This window comes from Bombus vosnesenskii, unplaced genomic scaffold, assembly GCF_011952255.1.
Source record: "Bombus vosnesenskii isolate JDL3184/JDL3185 unplaced genomic scaffold, Bvos_JDL3184-5_v1.1 scf7180000013311, whole genome shotgun sequence".
NCBI lineage: Eukaryota > Metazoa > Arthropoda > Insecta > Hymenoptera > Apidae > Bombus > Bombus vosnesenskii.
Genome location: NW_022882959.1, coordinates 223539 through 249195, shown reverse-complemented (window position 1 = coordinate 249195; position 25657 = coordinate 223539). Strand labels below are relative to the sequence as shown.

Below are 25657 nucleotides of genomic sequence, written 5' to 3'. Positions count from 1 at the left end.
TATATATATCATATATACATATATATACACATCATCATCATTACCATTATCATCATCATCAATCATCATCATCATCATCATCAATCATCAATCATCATCATCATCATTATCATTATCATCCTCGCCAACATCATCATCATCATCATCATCATCATCACCTCTTGAATCGGAACATTAAATCGAAGGAAATAAAAAACGAAATGTATCGGCATCGTTATAATTTTAGAAAGTATGCACCCGCGAAATTTCTTGTTCGTTCACTTATACGTTCAGGAATTGTTTACAAATAGGTCAGGGATAGGTTAACAGGGTATCGCAGATTTAGACCTACAGCATCCACCACAGCACCGTTGATTATTGTACAAATATTGTATTTATTATAATTATTATTAATTATAATATTAATGTTGCTGTTTTCACCATCTTCAATTTTCATTATGTGGCTTTTTCTTTCTCAGTTTGCTTCTTTTTCGTCATTGTAAAACGAAGGTGTTTTGGCGCCATTTCCATCGGACAAAAAAAAAAAAAAAGAAAAAAGAACGACCTCTCTCTATATATAATATATATATATATAATGTATTTATACATATATATATATATTAATATATAATATATATAGAATATTCGTATGAGAACGACTAATTAAAAACGGATGAATGAATATGTGAGTTCTTTTTTGTTTGTAATCCCACAGCATCAGGACCCACATACTTTCTCGTAGACAGAAGGGGGGAAAAGGAGGCTTCATATTCGCCGGCTAGTTGGTAATTAAGTGCGTAGATATTGGTTCATGAATCCTCGCATTAATTTACCTCTCTTCACAATTAAAACTATATAAAAACAGCTCTCTCCATCATTTAGAGTAGTATCTCCTATTCATTCGTCAAAATTCTCTCGCTCACGCTCTCGTTCTTTCTTCATATATATATAATGATGTATTTATAAGTAATAATATTCTTGAAAAAGAAAAGAAAGAAAACGTATGTATAATGTTCCTACGTTATGTACCGGTACGACTTGTTGCAGGGACGAGCTGACCCCCGATTCTCTATATCGAAGTCCTCTAAACAAACCTGCAGCTTTTTGGACCATCTCGTCACGCGACAAACGTACCACGTGTAGCGTGTACGTAGCGTATCTCTATTTAGAACTGTATAATGTCATCTCTGTCACACTGTATGTGTCTCTGTGATGCTTTATGTTTTCATTTCTTCTTTCTTTCTCTCTCTCTCTCTCTCTCTCTCTCTCTCTCGCTTGCTTGCTCGCTCGCTCGCTCGCTCGCTCTCTCACTCCTACATCGTCTCATATTTATCGATCAAGTGTTGTTCGGTAATTTGATCTTTACAACAGTTGGAATGGTTCGTCATTCGCTTGTGAAAGCTTCGAAGCAAAAGCTCGTGTAAGGTGCATATTCAACCCAAAAGCATCGATGAATAATACCAAACAACTCAGTCTATTTTTGTCTTCCGAACGACTAAATAATATTAAGAAAAAAAAAAAAAAAAAAAGAAGAAAAGAAAAAATCCTTTCATCCGACGTAATATACATATGTATCGATCACTGAGAAACTGAAGAACTAATCGTCTATACCTATATATGATATATATATATATATATATATATATATATATATATATATATCACTTTTCTTCTCACAATATTTGCACTCCTCTTGAAATACGGACACGCAGTGTGTTGGAGAGTTGAACGCTCTTTACAACCGCACGACAATTCCGAAATGGCGTCTAAAATTAATAACCAACGCCATTACGACGATCCGCAATTATACATGACGACGATTAACCATCGCGATAAATTTTACTTTCTCTCCGATAAACGAAATGATACAAAAAAAACAACCGAATAGATATGTGTGTCTCTAAAATAGATTTTTCATATTCTTCATTTTTTTTCTCTTTTTTCTTTTTTATTTAATTATTATCATCGTTTTTAATAATCTTTTTCTCAAAAAATTGTCCATTTTGTCCTTTCTTTCATCTTTTTTTTCGTTTTTTTTTTCTTTTAATCATTCATCTTTCGATAATATATTCAAGTTTTCGTAACATCGCATTTTTACTTTACTTAATACAATAATTAATCATATTATAATTATCAATTAATAAAACTTGTCTCTGTTCGTACTACCTTTCGCTCGTGTGTTCTTTCGTTCTCTCTTTCTTCCGTACACAATCTCACTCACTTAAAGAACGCTAATCGATAGGTGTTTATCTTCTCTGAAACAATAAGTGGTTTTTTGTTCCTTTCAGAAAACACAAAAATACTCTGTATCAAAATGCCACTTATCGATGTTACCTATTATTATTATTATTATCGTTATTTACGAATTTAAACACTTCGGATGAAGATGCTGCATTCAATTACGGAACGTTAAGGCATTCATGAGTGTAACTCGAAAAAAAGTACAAAAATAGATGCCACAAAAATTAAAGACGACACGTTTTTCTCAGTTTATTGAAGCAATTCGTTTTACTATACACCCGCGCTGATCCTATCGTCACCAATAAGTTTTTTTAGCAGTAAATAGCATTCGTGAAAAGGAGGAAACTAATTTTATATCTACAAAAGTCATATATCATGTCCCATTCAAAAATATATCTTCCATTCGCTATCATTCTTAATGTACAATACAAAAATCATATTTAACCCTAAAGTTCATATTTCTGCAACTTAAACAATCTTGCACTTATATGTGCACTTCAAAATTTTCGCGTGTAAAATAAAAAGAAAACTTACAAAATTGGAAGAATTAGAACAATCTGAATTTATAAAATTTCAATTATCAAGAACAGTTTCTTCCCTTCTCACGAATACCACTCTCCTTTTACTGAGTTTCTCAATACATTTTTAATTTGTTTTACCGATCGGTGCGTGAAGACAAACAAACCTTACTTTGATCATACATATATATCGTAAGGCAATTGAAATACGTCTGTTTGTATCGGTAATCGACATTTAAAAATATGAATAAATCAGGCATTCGATTTTACCAAGTTCTATTTAGTACTATCAACAACATAGTGATGTACCACACGCTTGAGAATGCCCCAACGGTTACATATTTCTTTACAATTTCCTTCGTTACTTTTAGCCACTTTTACCACAGGTAAGATATACTACTGACTTCGTATTCTCTTTTTTTTTCATTTCCTTTTATCACGCAGCATTTTCATGATCTTTAAGTGAAACATAAAAATGTATCTGTGAGCAACTACATTTTCCATTTCAATATAATATACTAACACTGAGAGTCACAACGTCCACGAAAGAAATAAAGTTTGTAAAAATTATTCAAGTTGCCAAATTATATATTTATATATATGCTCTCGGGAGTATGGTTCTCATTTAGAAACAAAAACTAAAGAGCATGCGCGAACCCAAATACAGTGTGGCAAAATAATGCATGACTTCGCTAAAAACATGTTTCATGTTTGAAATGAAAGAATATGAAGGATTAAAACATATAGTATATATATATATATATATATATATGTATGTATGTATGTATATATATATGTATATATATTTATATCGAACAGGGAGGTTTTTCTTTTATTTATAGTATTAGATGTTTTCATGGAATACTAAACTATTATGTAGCGCAAAAATTACAAATGGAACTAATGCAAATACGAAATAAGAAATTCTGAAATTGTTTATTCCCTACGTCTCGTTAAACCTATTTAACTGGAAGCGAAATATCATTGATAAAACTTATACAGGATATTTAGGCTAAACTCATTAATATGCTTTTCAACTGTGTGCCAGATGTAATGTTCACCCATGTTTGATTTGTACTCTATGACTAGCCAATGTACTTCTCGATGCTGCAGGTATCTATTATAAAAGGAAGAACTGATCATGGGCCTGAGGAACTAATTACCAATCTTGATCGACCAAAGTTTGACTAAACTTTGATAAAAACAGAATACAAAACACAAAAACAAAAAATCAATGAAACTTCATTTTCCTTGTATTTGCTTTTTCTTTATGTCATCATTTGTGTTGTCTAAAGTCACGTACAGTTAAGTATGAAGTGAATTATACAAAATTACGACACAGAGAATTCTTACCCACCGTTTGTTATTTCCTCCTTTAGCCACAACATCTTATAAACTGTCATCATTACTGCCCAACTGTATTTGGTTTGGTCACAATGTTACATCAAATGCACTATTCCAGGAGTCCACCAAACGCAGACTCAAGCTCATCATACATGCGCGCGCCATTCACACATGCCATGCATACTCTACATCGATACGTACGTAAAACACGTGTACACTCCGGAGAACACACGTTTTAAACGCACGCACAGTAGCAATTCAAAGCAAGGCAAACCTCGATCTTTCTCTCCTACTCATTCACTCTCTCCATTGCGTTTTCTTCTTCTTCATTTTGTTCTTTCTTTCTCTCGCTCTTTCTCTCGCTCTTTCTTCCCGCCTACCCCCCGTTCTCTCATTTCACTCTTTCTCAAGGATGGATTCCCTCGAGTTCGTCGGAAGCAGCGGACAGATTTCTGGGGCACATCGTGCACGACACACGTTAGTCAATCGGCCATTTGTCGTCGGAGGTCGTGTGTGAATGGCTAAGGGAAATTAGATCGGAGGGTGGTGCTGGAGTGGACGTCGGGGGTTCAAGGTCAACGAGGGCTCGGTGCAGGTGGGCTTGGCCGGGGGTCAGGCTCGCTCACTATGCTGTGTGGTATACCGGTTAATCCAGCAGTAGGAGGAGCTGAAGTAGGGCCTCCAGCCCCACCGCCGCCTACCGTTGGACCCGTGGGGCCTGTAGGACCCCCGGCGCCTGCACCGCCTGCAGAGGAGTTCGGTCCGCCACCACCCCCACCACCACCGCCGCCGACGACGGAATGCCCACCAGGAGGTGGGGGTGCAGAATCGTGAGGAGTCGTTGAATGCGCCTGTTGAACGGGCAGCCCCCCGGAATAGTATCCGCCGTTGATCCCCTCAGGGTAGCTGCTGGAGAAAGCGAAAAGAAATTGGCCACTTCGATAAATGCCTTTTACAAAGTGCCCAATCGATCTTAGGAAATCCAAAGGTTCGAACGCTTCTAACCACGTTACTTTACACACTCGATTCTCTTTCCATGTAATACGAGTTAACATCTGCTTGAAAATCTGTTTCTGTAAAAATTACGATATCTTTTTCCCCGGTGTAAGAGAAACAAATGCAACGATACTAAAAAAAAGTAATACCCTACGCTGATTTCTTTTTTTATTGATGTCTTTTTCTTTTTCTTTTTTTTTTTTTTTCTTTTTTAAGTTAAGCTGAACTTTCTTTATTTAACATACGAACGAAGCTTACCCGGTCGAAGAAAGGAAGTATTCCTTGTTCACACAGTTTCGCAAGCAGTCGGGTATGCGACCAACAATAGCTCTTCGTATCTCACTGGCTGCCATCTCACGCAGTTCGGTGCAGCTTGCATCGCTGTAGAACGCTGCATGTGGTGTACACAATAGATTGGGTGCGTCTTTCAAAGGACCTATAAAACACATACAGAAATACGCTACTTTACTAACCCTTCAATATTCATGAATCAATTTTCACGCGCGCGCTTCACATTAAGCAAATCCAATAATAGCGAAATCAAATTTGTATATATAAGCAATGTACAGTAATATACATGATTGATTAATGAACTCATTAATATTGAATACACTATAGTACTATGTTAATAAATCATTAAGATATCGTCATGTAATTAACATTTCAGAGCATTGGATTATAAGAATGTTTCAAAAAATCATTTTTGCAGACGATATCTTAAAACGTACAATAATATATTCAATATTATACTAATATAATAATTATCCGATTTGTTCGGTATTGTGCTTTATATCAATACTTGTCTGCTATCAATTTTCTCTCTGTAATTATATTCTTGCGCACATATGTTTTGTTGTTGGTTATGTTGGATGTTGCATCAACTGCTCACAGTTATCAGCGATTATATTTAATTTTTAAAACTCCTTTCGTTTCTTCTGTATATCAAGAGTGCAATGAAACAAAAATACCTGATTCTACACCTGATTTTTCTACACCTTGCAATAATTTATATTTATGATACGAGTAAAAATATATTCTTTCTATACTATCTATACATAAGAAAATTTGAAATTTCACATTTTGCATATCTTAAATATTTCCCTTTTTCTTTCTCTTTCTTTTCTCTTTCTTTTTCTTTTTTCTTCTTCTGAGCGTTACCTTAGTTGCATGAGCTTACATTATCCAATAGCGAAGAAGGTGGATCAAGATGATGAAGGAAAACGTTAGTTGCGTGAGAGAGGGGTTAGGTGGTATGGATAGATAAAACTCACACTGCGATGACTGACCCTGAAAAACATTGTATGGCTCATTTTCGTGTACATCAAGTGCTGCTGCACGAATTCTGCCTTGTTTCAACGCTGCGGCCAAAGCGTCATCATCAACCAGACCACCCCTTGCTGTATTGACTAAGAAAGCGCCAGGTCTCATCTACGATACAAGAAGTTAATGTGAATAAAATACAAAAAAAATACAGAATTTATCGCAGATAATTAATAATCTTTAACAAGGTTGTTTATCTGTATCATTATATATTGCATTGTTATTGCAAGACACATTTACAAAAAGGAAAGAAATTTTCCTATAAAAAAACAAAAAAAAAAAAAAAACTTCAAATTTGTAATACCTGTTTGATGGTGAATTCATTAATAAGATGATGATTGTGCTCGTTCAAGGTACAATGCAAGGATACACAGTCTGACTGGAATAGCAAATCCTGTAATAAATCATATAATTATAAGTTTTATAGAGTATAACTGAGATTGCTACGCTATTACCTTAAAAAGAAGAAGAAGAAAAAAAAAGGAACAAACGAAAAAAAGAAAAAAAGAAAAGAAAGAAAAACAACAACAACATTGATATCAAACCTGTAATGTGTAGACCCTGTTAAGACCAAGAGATTTTTCAATTCCGTCTGGTAGGTAGGGATCATAAAAAATGACAGTGAAACCGAAGGCTTTGGCACGCAGGGCAACTGCAGAACCAATCCTGCCTAACCCAACTATACCAAGTGTGTCACCCCGTATCCTTGCACATCCTGTTGCAGCTTCCCTAACCTAGGAGACATCAAATATCAAATTGGACTTTTAATACTTTTGCTATGTAGCGCAATAAATATACTATGCACATTTCAAAATTCTTACCTGTTCTGGACCTGTGAATTTCTTTCCTTCGCGTACCATGTTTGCCAACCAATATGTACGTCGATATAAATTTAGAATAAGACAAAGAGTAGTGTCAGCTACTTCTTCAACACCATATCCAGGCACATTGCACACAGCGATACCAAGTTCCCCTGCTGCCTTGACATCTATATTATCCACCCCAGATCCAATTCTAACAATGATTCTTAATGTTTTAAATTTTTCGAGATCCTCCTTTGTCAGAATTATAGTGTGCCACATTAGTGCACCTACTGCCTCATTTAATACCTACAGGAAGGTTATAGTAACATCTCGATGAATTATTATAAATAATAAAATAAAAGATGTTTCTTAATCAAAAGAAATTTTAATAACACAGAATACACATTATAGATAGATAACATACCTTTTCATGAATTTCTGATGTCGACTGTGCATCACAGAAGGCTACTGTTGCAACATCTTTGAGAATCGGCATTTCAATAGAACAGTCTCGACCATCTAACAAAGCCACTAATGGTCGTGTCTGAATGGGTCCATTTGCAATGGGACCCCTCAGGCTATCCATTCGAGGGCGTTTGGGCATCATCTTCCGTTTGTCCATCGGTCAAACAGCCCCCCCAATTTTTATATTTTTCACTTGTACTTTCAGTGTCACTAAGAATGTCTGCTTTCTTCCAAGGAAGTCCTACAGTCCACTGACAAGGAAGCCTCTGAGTATATCTTAAAATACAGTTTTGCACTTTTATGCTTTGTCACACAAATTGCTTCTCTAACACTGATCTCTGGTCGGTTTTTGGACAAGGACCGCCGAACCCCCAACGCATCACGACTTGTTGAACACCGTCTCCTGAAAATTTCAAATAAAATATCATTTAAGATATAAATCATTTGAAACCTGCCATACTTATATACATAACATAATAATATGTCTATTAATGTAATGTAATGATGTTGCAATACAGTAATTAAAATATCGCTTATGCAAAGTCCACTAAGTAATAATAATGAATTAAAATTATTTATCATTTCGTAGTAATCAACTATACGTACATATTTTGCAGTTAACGTAAACAAAACTAAATTGTATTAGAATTTATTTTATAATATTTGGTGTATAAATTATACATATTAAAAAGATAAAATTTAGGGTAAAATTTCTAAAAAAAAAAAAAAAAAAAAAAAAATGTTGCCAATTACATTTATACCTTCAATAATTAAAATATTAAGAAAGAAAGCGCAATACGTATGAAGTACGAACTTCGGTCAATAAACATACATTTCGACGCCTTCATGAATTTCTTCGTAGAAAAGAAATCCATGTGATATGTATGGTTGCGAATATTTCACTCACGGATGTAATATCATGCAATGAATAGTTCGGCAAGATATTGGTACTCAGTTAAGTGAGAAAATTTAGCATTACTTTATTTTACAGAAAGCGAAACACTTAACAGCGTGTACGAAACCGAATGTTTTAGGTTACCTTGAAACGCGCCGGCTTAACCTGCGCAGTACGCGTGTCCAGAACAGTGATAGAAGCGCTTGGAAAATATAAGAAGTTTCAAGAATATAACGTCGGTGTTATGTCAAACAAAAATGCGTATGAACTTTCTACACTTCGGTGTGAGACAGCGGTAAAAATTATTGCACAGGACACACCATGTATCGAGAACGAAATTACTAGCTGGGGCAAATGTTTTTGGAACTGATAATAGAATGCCTGGCTTTGGTTAGTGGGTCGACGTTTTCAGCCCATTTTCGGCAGCAATTGTAAACCAATCATGATGCATTTGCACGCTTAATGTCCGATTAACTGCTTAGTAACTCATAAATTCCAGTTCTCAGAATCTTGGTATCTACTAATATGATCAATACGCAAGCAACTATACGAAAACAGAAAATATGTTCGATAAGAGTCGATTTAGTACCCGGTGCTTTTATATGGCGGAACGGAAAAATGCTGAACCAGCGAAGTTCCATAAGAAAGTAGAGAAACTGACACGTGGCGCCCTCGTCAGACGCCGTCACCACACGACAATTAACCAAGATCATCAAAAATGAACCAAACTTTCTTCAAAGTACTTCAATATGGTATTCTTGACAATTGGTATAACCTAGACTAGTACTACTTCCGTGTAGTACTACAGAATATTCTCTGATGAACTACAATTCAAACAACCTTCTCTTCTCTGTTCGGAAATAGAAAATTCTACATTACTTTAACTGCTTTATACTAAAGAAATTGCGAACAATCATACACTTATCGTCATACCCTACAATTAATTTTCAGAGCGCGTTAATAAATAGAAATCCATAATGCTAATTTTCTAGCCTGTTATGTCAACTATTTTTCTCATTCAGCTTTTTCATTGACACTCAACGACACAGATTGAGATCTCGTTTGTTACAAGTGCTCGCAGAGATTTGTTCAGTGAGTTTATAGTAGTTGGCCCGCCGTAGCAGAAACATTCTATGTGGTAAGGTTAATATAAGATAAATGATACACATTAAGAATGTTTAATCTGTGGGTCAATACACACAAGCAATCGGAAACACAGTCCGCAGAGAAGGCTACAAAATGAGATCGCTGCTGGCCTCAGCGAAAGCGAGGATGCGATACTAACGTAGAGTGCAAACCCAAGCACTTTGACTTGGGCACATGTTGTGCCAACTCAGCGAAAATGCAAGCTCATATCATCAAAAGGAGGAGAGGCAAGGAAGCGAGATTAAGCCCTTGTTCGACAGCTGGCAACGTATATCATACGTAATACACGTACAGTTCGTAACATGGAGGAGCAATGTATCGAGGAAGTGCGCTCCGAAAGAACATTTTTATTTATTATACAGTTCCGCGCATGAATAAATGATTACGATGATGAAATATACCCAATGTTACTATGTTAGTTATAATCTTTACTTCCTCCTCGCATTTACGAGTAAGCAAATAAACAAATATTACAAGATCTAACTTTAATTCAAATCTATCTTTTTTTTTTATTGTTTTCTAGATGATTTTTATGATATAAATTTGTATTATAAAATAAAGTTTTGTTAAAATTTTATCAATTAACAAAGTACTTAGAGGAGCCACGCATCACCTTGTATGTAATGTTTACAACTTATAAGGTTCGCTTGTCAATGTTCCTTACAGCAATGAAAGCTTCTCAAAAGTTATCGAAAGATATTCCAGAACGAGTTAAAAATTCATCGAGCTTTTAGAACGAACGTTTCGACTAAGCGGTCGAATTCAACCCTTTAGCTTAATCTCAGTGTGCAACAGAGTTTTTCGAGTTACAGATACAACGATGAAGGGTGACGGAGAGGAAGGGGGATGGTGAGGTTGGTGAGGGAGATGAGGGAGGAGAGGGGAAAAGCAGAGCAAGGGTGGGGCAACGAAGCTGCCGGTGGGATGGGGAGCTATGAGGGCGAAGTTATCCAATTATTGTCTAACCTGGGAGCAACTTTACTTGGCGGAGAACCGTTGGTGGGAGGGAAGCTCGTCCTGCCAACTCTCTCCCTTCCTACAATCGAGCCACGATAAAGTAAAGTTTGTTTCAAAACTTACCGCGCGGAGAGGTGACTAGGTTTTTGCTAGTGACACGTGAAATTCAAACGACTTCAATGCGATAATAATCGCGGCAAATTTTTTTATATCGACCGGCAAGGAGAGGAGGTGTATTGAGATTCAAGAAGGATCCCATAAATTAAGTCAAAGGTTCATTAATAATACGATCGCTACGAAACTTTTTCAGCGTGAACGTTCAAGAATACGGCCACGTCTTATGAATATGTAATTAGACAAAAGGAGATATAGCTATTAATTAATTAAGAATTGCATTATCCTTAAGTTTAAATTTAACTAATCGCAAGTCAAGCTAAGTTACATTATATGTTTACTTTGAGCACAGATTTCTGTTATTATATAATAAGAGTGTTAATATATTTGTAAAAGATACGTGCATGCATCTTTTATTCTTGTTTCTTGAAGTCATACAATATAACGATATTATAAAGGACGGATGTGTTAAATATTCCGTGATAAATATTTCTATTAATATGCATAAGGAGTTAATTAGAATCAAACCATTTCGGTATAACAAAATCTTTATTATTTGAAATTCGGTGTTAGGAATGCTCATTGATAGAGAGCTAAAAATAAACAAGTCTATTAGGAAAGTGCACTAGCGATAACATTCGTTATAATGACGCATATGGCATCGTGGAAACCTTCTTAAAGCGATGTATTGTTAGCACCAATAGATACGTATTTTAGGTCAGTTTTAAACACAAATCACGTCATTATTTTAATTACTGTTCTAAATGAAGGAATATATATATATTTTAACTTCTCTCGTGTCTCTTGGATATATCCGGTATATTATGCACACGTAAATTTATCAGTTACAAATCAATATCAATTTTTAAAAAATTCCTCTACATGCTCAGAAATTTCATTTTAACATAATTAACCAAAAACCAAAGTCAATCTTCACGTTGCAAAGAATAAATTTTCCTTGTAACAATATATGTTTATCGATAAATGCAAACGAAACAAGGAATTCGTTCAAATGACGAAATAAGAATAAAGAACACGAAAGAAGATACTCGTCCAATTACGATGATAAAAATCGACGCGCCATCTGCGAGCCATCGTGAAACAGGACAACGCGGCCTCCTCTTTGTAGAAACAAAAATCGGTTGTACTCTGCGCAACGAACAACAGACGCTTAAATAAATACCCGTGCCTGAAAAGAGAGCGAGAGTTTGTTCTAAGTTGTAAATGTAAAAAACGAACGAAAACGAAAAAGAGCAAAGCAAACGGGGTGGTGTGCGTGCGTGTGTGTGTGTGTGTGTGTGAAAGAGAGAACAGTAAAAAATCTGTCGAGTACTAGAATGGAGAAAGGAGCAGAAGAAACTTGTCCAATTATGATGACGAGTATCGGTGTCGGCGTTCGGGCATTCTCATCCTTGGGCACAACGAAATGGTCGGCAAAGGGGTAAAGAGAGGGGCTGTTGCTCTGGTACCTTCCGCCTCCACGTTCGTCTCTCCAGCGGGCAACGAGCGAACGGCCATGAGTGTAGAAAGGCAGGAAGGGAAGGAGGAAAGGGAGAAGGAGAAGAGGAGAGGCGACTACTTAAAGTTGGCGGAAAGTTTGGTTCGGCAGCAAAGTTAACTCAGTTAAGTTCTCCGCTCCTAAAGCGAAACTTCGGTTCTCCAACGCCTGCCCTGCCAGCCTGGTTGCCTGCCTGCCTCTGCCTGGCTTGCTCTCCATCCTCTCTCCTCTCTCCTTTTCCTGCCGTGTGCCTTCTCCCTTTCTCTGTCTCTCCCTTCGTCTCGCGCCCGTGCTTCCTACTGTCTTGGCCATTCTTCCTTCCTTCCTTCTATATCCATTCCTACGGTGCTGCTCCACGAATAAGCAATGTGTTTTGGAATTATCATTTTTCCGCAAACTTTCGTCACGATGTTTCGCCGTGACGATCGATTGGCATCGACCCGCGCGCGACCGGTGTCACTCTCGTTTGCCTTCTGTGCTACTCTCTCTCTCTCTCTCTCTCTCTCTCTCTCCGTGCACCGGTCGCGTCAATCTGCGGCCTAACCATTTAGGCCCAGACCCAGGCCATCCATTTTGCAGCTGGAACGAGACGTTTTCACGTATGTACACGCGGATGCGGATACGAGGGGCAAGACTTCTTTTTTCAGAGCTTATATTCCCTCGAGCTGTGAGTGTTTGAAGAAAATTTAGCAGTTTCATGTGCCCGTTCTTAAGAGTGTCGCTCTTAAGATGATTTGCATAAATTGTTGAGCTTTCGCATGGATATAAAGTTTGAGGTGTTAAATTTAAATGACGTAATTAAGACATCCTTTTCGTACGACTATTATCAATACGATCAATACATGAGATTCATATGTATGGTGTATATATAAAATTAAGATTATTACATGAATCGTTAAAAGATTAAACATTTTGAAAAGATACGCTTTATTAGATATAAGTCTTTGTGATTATTTCTTGTAATATTTCTGCATAAGAGTTCAAGGTCAGTAATTATTTATAAATTGAATTCCTTCGCTACCGGTTAAAGATTTCAAAACACAGTATAAAATTTCACGTGAAAATGGTCAAAAGTAAAAGTGACTTGGAAACAGCTAGGTAAAGCCTGTAAACTTCGACGAAACGTTTCAGGAAGAAAGATGTTTCTCCCACTTCCCTGAGAACTCTGCCCCCTCCCGCGGCCAGAGTGGCAGGCAACGATCGAAATTCCAAGACGAAGTTTACGAGATTCCAAGGAAAGCGCGAGTTTCGCTTGCGTTCATCGTTGCCTTTCTTCGCGTACGTACGTGTATAGGAGCTTGTAAGCATCGTTTTGTAACAGACACCAGTCAGCATCAACCGCGTACTGTCCCTCCTTTGATGGTACGCCAGAGCAAAAAAGAAACCGGTCGAGTCGGTACTTACGAAGAGGTTTAGCTTTCAGGGTTCATGTATGTATGTACATAGTTTGAAAAGAAGTTACGACCGTTCTCCTGGCCAAACGGAGGGAAAGAACTTTCCTGCGCCAATAATTTTTTGGAGCAAAAAATTATTCAGACGTGGAAAAGAAGCAGTTTCGTATTTAGGCGTTTTAACTGTATTTGCGTTTTAATTGTAAATGGTTTCGACGTTACGCAAACCTTATTTCCTGGTACTTCTTGCACTACTGAACTAATATTATCAGCAAAATTTTACCAATCGCGACTTGCAAGTTATCAATGCTCTCGCTAATAAATTCTCTTGGATAACAAGTCTAATAAAATAGTAAAACAAGCAAAATTCTACAAACGAACTTAGCAAATTATTCGACATAGAATTGTAAAAATTGTTTGTGCAGTGAAAGCTTGTAACAAACAACTCATTACTTGTCAATATACTAATATTAACAATTAGTAGTTTATTAGTATTATTAACTAGTAAATTATATCGATCTTTGACATTACATATATTAAGTATATCATTACTAAATTATTGTAATAGCAAGAGAAGGCACTTGCTATTCATTTGAATGTAGAATGCGAAATTATTAGAGAACGCTATACAATTGTACGCTATTACATGGATTAAAATTTCTTTTATCTTTTTAATTTAAATTTTTTACAAATTTCGAAAATGCAACTGGAAATACGCAAGAATCGTCTTATTTAAAGTAGTAGAAGTGAGATAATTTATTTATAATAATTTGATAACGAGATTATGTAGGTAGAAATCTTTAAGTAAACAGATAATATATTTGAAGATCATAAGATACGTATGATGATTCATAGAAATGAAAGATAATACTTCGTAGGACATACATATCTACGCGTTAAATCGAATGTAGTATGTATATATTTATGTGGAAAATTTTTGAAATGGTTCTTGCTCCATCATATTGAATTAACTGATTCTTCGTCAAAGAAAATAGATTAAATCCTTATTTCAATAATTTATGACAATACCAATAAATCAGTTAGTTGATAATGTTTGAAAGAAAATACGGTAGCATTTTAATTACTCCTAACGTTTTTCTTAATAACGACAGCTTATAAATTATTGTATATACCGCTTATGTTCACGCGATATTTTTTTACATACTTATTTAGTATGTAAATTCAATTCATGAAGTATTACTATATATCTATGAATCATCTCGAATTATTTCAAAGTTAAGACTAATTTTTCCGTACCGTTAATTCATTTAATATTTGCTCTTGTAACATACTAAAACGATTATTTTCTTACTTCTCTTCGTAAAACTAAAAGGATTTGTAAATTAGCCCTAGTGTGACTTTTCGAAAATTTTAGCAAAATAAAAAAGATCGAGAGAAAGCAGAATAACTAAGGAAAGGAAAAGAAAATAGGAAAGAAAAAGCAATAAGAAAACAAGATAAACAAGAAATGGTTGAACTCTGTAAATTCATTCGCCGCGTCGGCCTTGAAATCGCACTCGGTTCTGCAAATGTCGATGCACATGCAAAGTGCGCTCGAAGCACGAACCTCCGTGTCTGCCTCCTCTTTTACAACACTGATCGATATAGGTGCACGCATTAATAACTTGCTGCCTTTGCACCGTGACAGTCAAATCGGCTCACCCAGTGACTCATCCCGGCTCGCGCGAGTAGTATTCGAGTTTGTGCGAGTCAACTTGGAAAACATTTGGCTCGCTACGTTTCAGCATCGTCCCTGGGCGTTTACCTTGGCAAACTATTCCTCGGCAGGAGTTACGGATCCATTCAAGCGCCGCGCGGTTCGTGTTCGCGCAAAAGGAACAACGGCGATAGCAGAAAAATTCAGCGTTAAAGATTCCCAAGTTGGTGGAAACTTTTAATTAGCCACTGACAAAAGGCGTCGCCAGTTACGTTCGTTGAACAAAAGCGATAATAGGAGCAACGACGGTAAACTGACGGTACAATCGTTCGTCGCTTCAAACTTTCAACCAGTAATAACCTACAGAGCAAAAGCGTGCAACAGAGTGTACGTGGGAGAAAGTACAAGAGCACGGACTCGTGTCGAGTCACTACACACATTCGTTGCATTCATATCTGAAACCTTGAAGACAGAGAGAGGCCGACAGGTGGCGAGTGGAACGACTCGAGCACACGGAACGCTTCTCAAAACCGTTTAACATCCGTTTAACATCCCTTTAAGCCGGTCTCCATGCCGGCCGACGAGTGACGTTAAATCAGATCTGACCGTGCGCGCGCGCGATCGCGGTCCGTTCGAGTATTACGATGCAAAGAATTGTTACGGCATCTCTTGTACGAGAGATCCATCCATTCGCATAACTCTGCCTCACCGCTGCACCGCGCGGTCGGGTTAAGAAGGACTCGATCAAGAAGCATACATAAAAAGAACAATGCCAGTGCGGCTGAAGACATGTGCCAGCTCGTGTCTCCTTCTATTCATGGGTAGGGGAACGCGATGAATATACCCTTGTTGAGTTTCAAAGTTACATACACTCCGTCGACTTCGCCAACCCCTCCTTCTTCACGGTTCCCTATATCCTCTTCCGCTCTGAATCAGAATTTTCCACATAAACCGCGACAACTTTTCTTATTGTTTCCGCGCCCATTCTAGACGCGCTTCACGGAATAAATCACTTCCAAAGAAACAAAGAAAGTTGTTCGTAAAACCTTCCATACGCTGCTACTACATACTATGCTTCACTGGATATATTAAAAATACAAGAGAAAAAATGAAAAGGAACAGGCTCGGTAGTAATCATTATTATCGTAAATACGTTGAAGAAAATCCAGCGAAGTTCAGCGAATCGACGACAAGATTTCCAAAGAAACCGGTTCGGGCTGAGAACCTCGTAGTTCTAATTCTAGTTAAGAAGAAACTTAGCGAGATATTAAATTAATTTGAGCGCGAACGCAGTCAGGACAAAATTTTCCCATGCGAGATCTATCCAGCGAAACGAATGATTTCTAGAGGCACGATAATCTAAAGAACACATCGTTCGGAGAAATACACAATACTTACACACATATATCTATGTATATTGTACGCGCTCGACGCGTTGATTAGCACAATATCTCAAATCAATCGAGCAAGGAAGGACTAATAACTCCTAGAGAAATGATAATCCATTAGCGAAGCGTAATGACCTATAACCCATTAGGCGCAACGGTTACATGGAGAACAAGTTCGTCCACGTATTAGAGCGGCCAATTTATAACTTACTTCACGCTCGCTGGCGTCCCCGCGTAAGAACGTCCGAGAACGGCTCAAGTATGTGAGAGAGTACGCGTATAAAAGCGACCTCACGGGGCCGCAAGTATATACAAACGATTTTCTCTCTCTCCTCTATGCGCGCGATTCACCAGCATGGAAGCAGCAGCAGCAGCAGCAGCAGCACCGATGAGTGAGTCCCGCGTACACTTATTTTCTCGTGGATGTGCCCATGTACACCTACGTGCGTGCTTGCTACGTAATACGTACGCAGAGGACATAAAACTTGCTTCTCGTGTCTTCCCCGTCGCTCTTTTGCCTCCTTTCCCGTTGTCTCTCTCTCTATCTCTCTCTCTCTCTCTCTCTCTCTGCCCTCCCTGCCCCTTTCTCTTTCTGCTGTGTGATCGTCCCCAACGTTCGTCGCGTCAGCTCGACCTATGCGCGCGCGGCGCACACCTATACAGAGTTACAGCGGGTTAGGACAAGTGCGTAGAGAGCGGCAGAGAGTAGTTTCATGGAGTTTAGTTCCTCGTAGTGGATATGGCATCTTGACTCCTAGTAGTGGAGTGTGGCAAGCAATGGCCGGCCCGATCGATGTCTCGGCAACTTCCCACCCTCGACAGTCTGCCCCTCTCTTCACGACACGTCCCCTCTCACCCTCGCCCCGCTTTGGCACCCTACTCTCCGGCTTTCCTCATCCCAACCGTCAGACTCCCCGTCTCGCCCAACCACCTCCCGCTGTCCCCATCCTCCGACACATCGAACTAAATCCCGGAGCTGCTTACTGCTTCCAAGTCTGTTTACAATGGCGATGTGCTACCCCCATTATCCTAGGGTCGTACTTCACGTTCGGACTACATCACCTCAATGACGACAACGACGAGTTTCGTTTTCTTAACTTTGTATATTTCTTTCGAACCATCCACACCTTTTCTCCACCACCACCACCACTATCCAATATTCACGTAGCAGCCGTATCTCTATTTGTTTTATCTCGTTTATAGCGCGATTCCTGTAATCTGAAGTATTTCAGACATTTCCAGGTATATACGCGTATAGTATATTTAGCTTGGTCAATTTACTGGAAGATATTCCAACGACCGTAGTTATGTACAGCGTACTGTGGGGACCTTCTTTGACTGAGCAATGAATACGGAGATACATGATACGCGTCCGTTACTATCTAACCAATTACATCTCGATATCTGAGTGATCTAAATGATTAAATACTAAAGCATAGTCGATAATTTGAAGAAGAAACATTGGTAATAATCCTTAAATGCGTATTAGAATATATGGGACGTATTTGCACGATTACAAATAACCAATTTGTTGCAAGTATGATCAATGACGTCGTTTCTTTTGCGTGTTCCAGACGCATTGTTCCACGTTATTTACGTAATACATGTGCATTTATCTATTATTATAGCTATCCATGTCCGTTTTCCGCAAGACTGGCAGAAACGAATAGCAATATCTATATTTTCATTCCATTGTACAGGCACTGTAGAAATCGATTGCCTGTAGCCTGAATAGCATAGCAGTAATTACGCTTTTCCCTATTCTCGATTATTTGTACAAGAAGAAGCGGCCCATGACGAAAAGAAATCAGGGTGCATACGAAACAGTTTCCAACGTTCCGCTGGCTGCTCGCATAGAAATTGTCATATATCTTTTTCTCGAATCTGTACGACACGCTCTAGTATCTATCGAATACCATTTACGAGCGATACCGGGGCACTTAGTAGTGGAGAAAAAAATGCCATTGGGTCCAATCTCGGATTTATAAACGTTTCTCTTTCTGTAGGTTTCTGCGCTCTAATATCCTAAATGAAAATACCTCTTTTAATTGACTAATTTATAAATAGTATTTCTATGTTCTTTTCAATCGTGCTGAAATTAAGAAAACACTCATATATTCAATGCATATGATACTATCAGACAAGTTATCATCCTTCTACATGAATACAATTGTAATGAAAAGCTTCAAGTCAACATATCCGGTAAAATTACTATCTGTCCGAATCGCATACAACTGGCAGGAAACGGCGAAAAACGTGCCCTCTATCGTGCAGATTTTTGATTACACGACATCTAACGGAAAGCCTCGTCCTCATGCTCGACGAAACTTGAGCGACGAAACCGAAAAGAGGAGGAGAAACCTATAGCTCGTCTCTCTCCCCTGAGAGAAGTATAGCATACCCAATAGTTGAGTCAGGTCAGTTTGCTAGCCTTACATAAAAGAGGCTAAGTAACGACGAAGAGAAAGAAGATAGGAAACGTTATAAGATATACACACAGGATGAACAGGGCAAACCTGAAGAGAACAGTGCTGCGGGAGAAGAGAGGCATCGAGGCGAGGAGAGTAAGGGCAACAAGAGAACGGGTGGGGGCACCTGTTACAACCGACCAGACCGTTCTTTCGCTCTCCCTTTCCCTCTTTGTCGTGCGCTCATCCACATGCCACTTAGGCTGTTACATTGAAATTTCTACGGGACGATCGGATATATACAGCGCTTCTAAAATGAGCGAACAAATTTTGGATGTGTATACTACTACACTACCATAAACGTTTCGTCCATAACGGGACAAGATGAACTGTTCGTGCTTACTATAGAACAGAGACTACTACGCTAATCGTTTAAACGATACGTACGTGTTTTGACTTGACGATACATTTATGTATATAGGGTGTTCTAAAAGAGAGAAAAGCATTTCGGATCTAATAGGATAATCTGATTACTTCTAATAAAATTTCTAAAATTTTATGATTAAAAAATAGAATAAATATCCATTGTCATTTTTGTTAATGTAAAATAGTTCGTCGAGCTTTATTTTTAAATTCATATTAAGGTAAGTATCCATATAAAACATATAATCTGTATTTTTCAATTTTATTAAACCGATGCAATGCTAATTTAACGTTACATGCACACTCTATGATTTTTACAGTTACCTCACTTCCTTACATAAGTAGTATCTCTTGGAAGACAACTTGGAGGAAAGTTCGAATGACAATATATAAATAGGTATGCCCATAAGCTTTGTGTAATTGTAGTCATCCGATAAGTTGTATTTCTCGTTTAAGCCAATTCCTGGGGGCCTTAACGATGTTCACCTTGAGGATGGGAAAAGATCCCATGGACACGGAGGGGAAATACTCCCTTTCGAGTTATGGCTGTCTTTTGTTTGCGACAGAGGTTTGCAAGGATAGCTGGCTAGTTTGCAAGCGTTTAAAATTGAAATAAGTATTCACCGTTAACGGTTAGAAATGGTTTTCTTTCCTAACAGAAAACTTCTCGCACGTTCTCAAGCTACTTTGAATTCTGTCACGCGAAACTAGGATGTAATTTGAACATTGGCGACGATAGCAGTGTAAACGAACAACTTTAACTACCTTCGTGAATGAGACTACAAATAATATATTCACATAATTGGATCTTAACCAGCACCCGTTAATAATCTAATCGGAGTAACTATAATGCAGATAAGTTATGTATGATTAGGTGTGGTAGGCCAGATTAAAGTTATTTGAGATTTTTCAATGACTATTAATCACAGATATTTCAAGGTCAGTTTCACCTTGTCAACTGAGGTCACATATTCCTATCATGTCCATGTAATATAGGTAACCCCAAAATACATTCTGTAAGATAAGGTAAATTGTCCTTAATTGTTTGTAAACCACTTTCATAAATATCAACAAATATTTTGTTATCATGACTAGGTACTTGTCATCAATATTTTTATAAACGAGTATTTAGTAAACGACTAGCTAAAATTATACTCTATTCAACTCGTTAAACGAATTCGGGACATACATTCGGGAATACAAGTAAGTATTCACAGTGATTTTATAAAAAGAAATTCAGTATGTTTTTCTTCTAAATCAGAAAAATCCCTGTAACGAACAAAAAATGACTACGACCTATAAAAAAAAAAGTCACTTCCGCGGCTGTGAACGTGGGATCTGTCCCCCATCGTGAAGGTAAACAAAACGCACTCGAAAAGCTTTGGTCGTTTATTTTAGAAACAGCCTGTAGAGCGCCGCTTCTCTCTGCAGCCCGTGGACAATCGACGTAACCACTCTCTCGTGCCTTTTACCGCACTTGTACGGATCCCGGACGAAGTGTAACGATGCCGAGAGATCGATAATAACCGCCGCGGTTTGGTTCCACCCGAGCCTCGTACGAGACAGGGACACTTTTTTCCTCCCCCCTCTCGACGATCCTGCTATCTCTCTCTTTATCTGGCCAGCTTTCGTCATCTCTCCTCCCGTTCCTCGTCGTGGCGATTTCACGCTTTAATTACGCGACAAAAAATGACGGAAGAGCGACGACAGAGAACAAAGCCTACACAAACTTCGCTCGTGCATCCTTGTTTATACTTGTCCGCACGTTTTATTTTTTTGAAACTTTTATTTTCCAAATAAATGTTTATCCTTCGATGAAAATAATAGCCATCGCTGCGTTAAAAAGGAAAAAAATCGGAAATCGATTATCCGTAACGGTACTTCTAATTTAACTACAAACGTTCGAGCAATTTAAGATTCGAAAATACCACACTCGTTCATTTTTCGCATTATCGCGCCATTATCAGTGCAGGCGATAACATTTCTGAAGAGGCACATAGGTACGTGTTCCTGCGACGCATCTGTATCCCATCGAAGACTATGCAAGTCGTGTAACGAACTGATTTAGCTGAGCGCGCGCGTTATACGACACGCCAATACGACAAACAGGCAACAATAATCAAACAAATTTCACAAACGCTTGAAACGTTGCTCTTATTTCGGATGCTTAATAAGAGGTAACTATAGTTAGATAGTTTTGTAAAAAGAAAGTGACAGCGTCGCACATTTAACCGGATAGTTTCGTGTTTAGGAGATGACATGACGTTGCTTTCGAGCGATACATAATCGCAACATACGTATCTTTCTGTGCGACCCGAGTCTGGAACAAACAATAACAAATTCATTCTTCCGACGACCTCGTGGTTCACTATGAACCATGAATCATCATCGATAAATAGTAAACCAAATGGCAAGAAAAATTCTAAGCCACGCACCGTCCCACGACCCGTAACGCGCGACATATTCCTTAACCGAATTGAACGCGATATATGACCCGATTATGTCCAACCGTCGGTTAACAAGCATTAAGAAGACTACTATCGATCTACTACTTGACGAAACCAAACAACCGAATTATAGTCGATATTTACAAAGTAACATTCTGTCATAATAAATACTATATATATATATATATTAGAATAAATATATATCGTGATGTACGAATTGTCAGACAATTAGCAAAGAGAACGCAGAAAAAGAAAGGGAGACGTTAGGCGGACAGCAAAGATATTCTTGGGAACCGAGAGGGCCTAAATAAAGGAAAAACGCGATTGGTCAGTGACGGTGGCGCGAAAACCGACCTCCTTCGTTAAACTGAGAACGACTTAACTTTCTCGAAGGATAACGCCTTCCCGTTTCCTTTCTCCTGGACGATTGCAGGAGATGGATTTACGCGGCGCCAACGAGGAAAACGTAAATATACGCGCGATGCCGCGCGCATACACACGGCCAGCCGTGAGTGGGTTTCTAGTAAAAAGAAACAGAAGTGTCGCGACGTGAATACAGGTCACAACATCGCTGAATAAGCAACCGAGCGCGTGTATACCCGCTGCTCTCCGCGTTCAGCAAATTACGTAAGGCCAGAACAGGAGCTCGTTTAAATACCGACACAATCAACGATGAATAAGTTACCCGTGCATGTGGCGCGCGCACCGGCGCGGTGAAACGAAATAAGGGAAACGTACGCGACGCGTTCGTTCCATATTCGCGTTAAATTCGGCGAAAGTTACGCAATCCAACATACCGTTTGGCGCCGACGTCCTGTAAGACTTGCTATTAGCCATCGAACTATGCGTACATACCGAAATTTTCCACTACTTTCGCATTCTACATTTCATTTCTACATTTTGTATTTCACATTACAGTACACACAAACACCAAAAAGTATTTCTTTCATTCCCCATCATTCTCTTCCCTTTTTCTTCTTTCATCGTGTTCATTTTGTTTGTATAATATTATTATTACACTGTTAGGTGTTGTTTCTCATCGGAAAACGCGATGTCACGCTTCTAATATTTTGCAGTCGTTCGAACCCTACGCATTTCAGATTAGTAGGTCGTTAGCATGCTTTATCGTTTCGAACGGAAGCTTGTTAACCAAGTCCAGACAAGAACATCGAACTCGTGGAAAAACCAAACCAGTGCGTGTGTTGAAGTTGAAGTGTAAGTGGCATTGATTATGTTACAAAATATTTTTCAACTTCACTTATGCATGCACGAAAATCCAATTATGTAAACTTCGTGGTTATGTCATTTTTAATTTATAAATATCCCTTTTGTATATTATTTTTTAATAAATAATAATTGCAAAAATTTTATCAAGTTATTAAACCACGGAAGGACCAATATAATTAATACTTAATTGGTGTTCGTATTATAATCTTTCTCAAAAAAGAAATAAAATAACACGATTATTCTTTTTTATCGTATCTACTTTCCGTTACTTCACAAAATTAAGAAAAACTTTTTCTTTTTTAAATTAGAAAATGGTAAAAGAAACGACTAAAGCTAATTAAAAAATTGAGGATAGATGGAAAAGATCGACAAACTTTTAAAATTAATTAAGTTCGTTACATTAGTTGTGAACACTAAAACATTGTATTGTAAGAGAAGCAAGCGATATATCAAATCAATCAAAGGATGCGGGTTGCACGAACACGTATAAAAGATTCACGCGACAACAGCGGGACACCAGGAAACAGAACGGAAAAAGTTGAGAACCACTAAGTGCGTTCGCGGTGTCACCCACAAGCACGAATGATAATCGTTTTCGCAAAAGTTCGCTCGAACTCTGAGGAGGATGCTAATTTGTAGCACGAACGTGGTGCGATAATTAGCGACGCGTGTAAACGCGTTCCTAAATTATGTTCTCGCTTAAGAAAATTCTCTGGGATAGCGAGCGTGTGCGTATGTAAGTCTCTCGCGTGAAAAACGCAAAACACATTAATATGGTGTATATCACGAGATAAATAGATATGGAGAAGACAGGCTGTCGACGGAAGGAGCGAGAGATACAAATGAATGATATTCTAGAAGCGTCTATCCAAATGGCGGTCAGTCGCATGATACGTACACTTAGCAGAATAAATGATTTACATCAGACTGTACTGCACCATAGACATTTCGCTCCTCCGACATGCTCTTCGAACGGCAAATCAAACATTTCCAGTAACGTGATTTATTAAAATGTAAAGAGGGAACATCACGCGAACTTGATTCGACCGAGTTCTCAGATACGCGTAAGTACCTGTGCATACACAGATGGACGAAGATTGAAAATTCCCTGCGAATGTTTCTTTTCATAAATGAAATTTCAAAGCATACAGCGCAAAGTGCTGCCACCTAGTAATAATTCATAACAATTTTCATACTCGTCTGATATGTCAGAAAATTCGCCTGGTTCGCACGTGCGTTTTATAGCGTAACCATAAATCGAAGGAAAATCGTACGATTCGTTCCACGCGGTAATTTAACCGGTGCAGATTTATTTCGAACAAGCACCGTTATTATACTCCTTACGTGTCGTGATAAAACAGATAAGACGTTTAATTACCCATTGGAATCCTACTCGAAAAATTAACATATTGTAATGAACTTGCATATTATAGTAAAGGATGTTACGCGTCTATACATACAAATAAGTAATACCGAGGGAAATGTGAGAAACACGAACATGTAACGTTTCATCGGAAAGGTTGAAGCGTTGCCGAAGGTCAACGTCAAGATACGATTACACACAATTCAATGGAAAAGAAAGTATTTAAGTGTCGAATAGTTCGGGTTTTGCGAGGCACGAGTCGAAAACTCTGTACAAGTTTTTAAGAGTAGAAAAGTATGGGTACAAAGAGGAGAAAAGATAGAATAATCGGGCCAGTGGCGAGAGCGGAGGGCTGAATAAAAAGAAAGGCGCGTGGCCGTTGCTGGCGCGGCGTCTCCCGCCATATCACACTACTCCAGCACACTCGCACACTAAGTGTCATACATTCGCCATATACATATAGAGAGACGGTGGGACGGTTAAACGAAGAACTATGTATGCACTGTATTGGTACGTTCAGAGTAGAGACGGAAGATAGAAACGCATACAAATACACACGCACGAACCCGCGGAATTTTCTCCGGTGCGTGTGTGCACGCATGCACCGTGCACACCAGGGGCCGCGCGAGCGACGCACACGGCGTATACCGAGCCTCTCGGCGGCGCGATCTACGTGAGAAAAACACTGACTAACCTGTCGGAGGCGATTCTCCCAGTATTCCTTGGTCCACGGTACTCCTGGGTACTCGTGTATTTTCACCGGCTACACTGCGATCACCAAACTATTCACTCTCTCACACGGCGTTCTTACGATTGTGTCTCGATCGGGGGTATAAGCGCGGCGCCTTGACTCTGTATTACAATTCACACGGTTCTCGCGGCGTCCACGGGTGACTTCGAGCCTCCCGTGGAACGATACTCGCTCGGATACGGGCTCTGGGGTCACACGCGCCCGCCCGACGCCCCAGTTCTTACCGAAAATCTCTCGATTCGACGAAAAAATTGGTCGACAATGCGCGGAACTACGTTCGCGACTGTCTCCCTCGCTGGAGGAAAATGGCGGCCCCCGGCCATCCG

The 25657-nt window shown here is 38.6% G+C and overlaps 1 protein-coding gene and 1 long non-coding RNA gene across 7 annotated transcripts; one reads left to right on the top strand and one right to left on the bottom strand.

The window, feature by feature from the left end:
- Positions 1 to 1968: 1968 nt before the first annotated feature.
- Positions 1969 to 25657, bottom strand: LOC117234995 (C-terminal-binding protein). Of its 6 annotated transcripts, none has more exons than XM_033496602.1 (8): positions 25275 to 25657; positions 7626 to 8069; positions 7220 to 7507; positions 6944 to 7132; positions 6703 to 6792; positions 6350 to 6506; positions 5337 to 5514; positions 1969 to 4991 (listed from the first exon to the last, which is right to left on the bottom strand). In XM_033496602.1, the coding sequence occupies exons 2-8, from the start codon at positions 7821 to 7823 to the stop codon at positions 4658 to 4660; spliced, it is 1434 nt and encodes a 477-aa protein (XP_033352493.1). In that variant the 5' UTR covers positions 7824 to 8069; positions 25275 to 25657; the 3' UTR covers positions 1969 to 4657. The 6 variants fall into 6 exon arrangements, with proteins under 6 accessions (XP_033352493.1, XP_033352497.1, XP_033352494.1 ...); XM_033496606.1 differs by having other exon boundaries at positions 6365 to 6506; XM_033496603.1 differs by lacking the exon at positions 25275 to 25657 and adding an exon at positions 8706 to 9169.
- LOC117234998 lies at positions 9328 to 10544 on the top strand. Its single transcript, XR_004493598.1, has 3 exons — positions 9328 to 9699; positions 9781 to 10158; positions 10231 to 10544. It is a non-coding gene; the product is annotated as an uncharacterized LOC117234998 (long non-coding RNA).

Coding starts and splice junctions, on each gene's coding strand:
- LOC117234995 (XM_033496602.1), bottom strand. CDS start 7,823: ATGGACAAACGGAAGATGATGCCCAAACGCCCTCGAATGGATAGCCTG. Junction 6,793..6,943: donor ACAGGGTCTACACATTACAG/GTTTGATATCAA, acceptor GATTTATTACAG/GATTTGCTATTCCAGTCAGA. Junction 5,515..6,349: donor TCAGGGTCAGTCATCGCAGT/GTGAGTTTTATC, acceptor TGTGTTTTATAG/GTCCTTTGAAAGACGCACCC.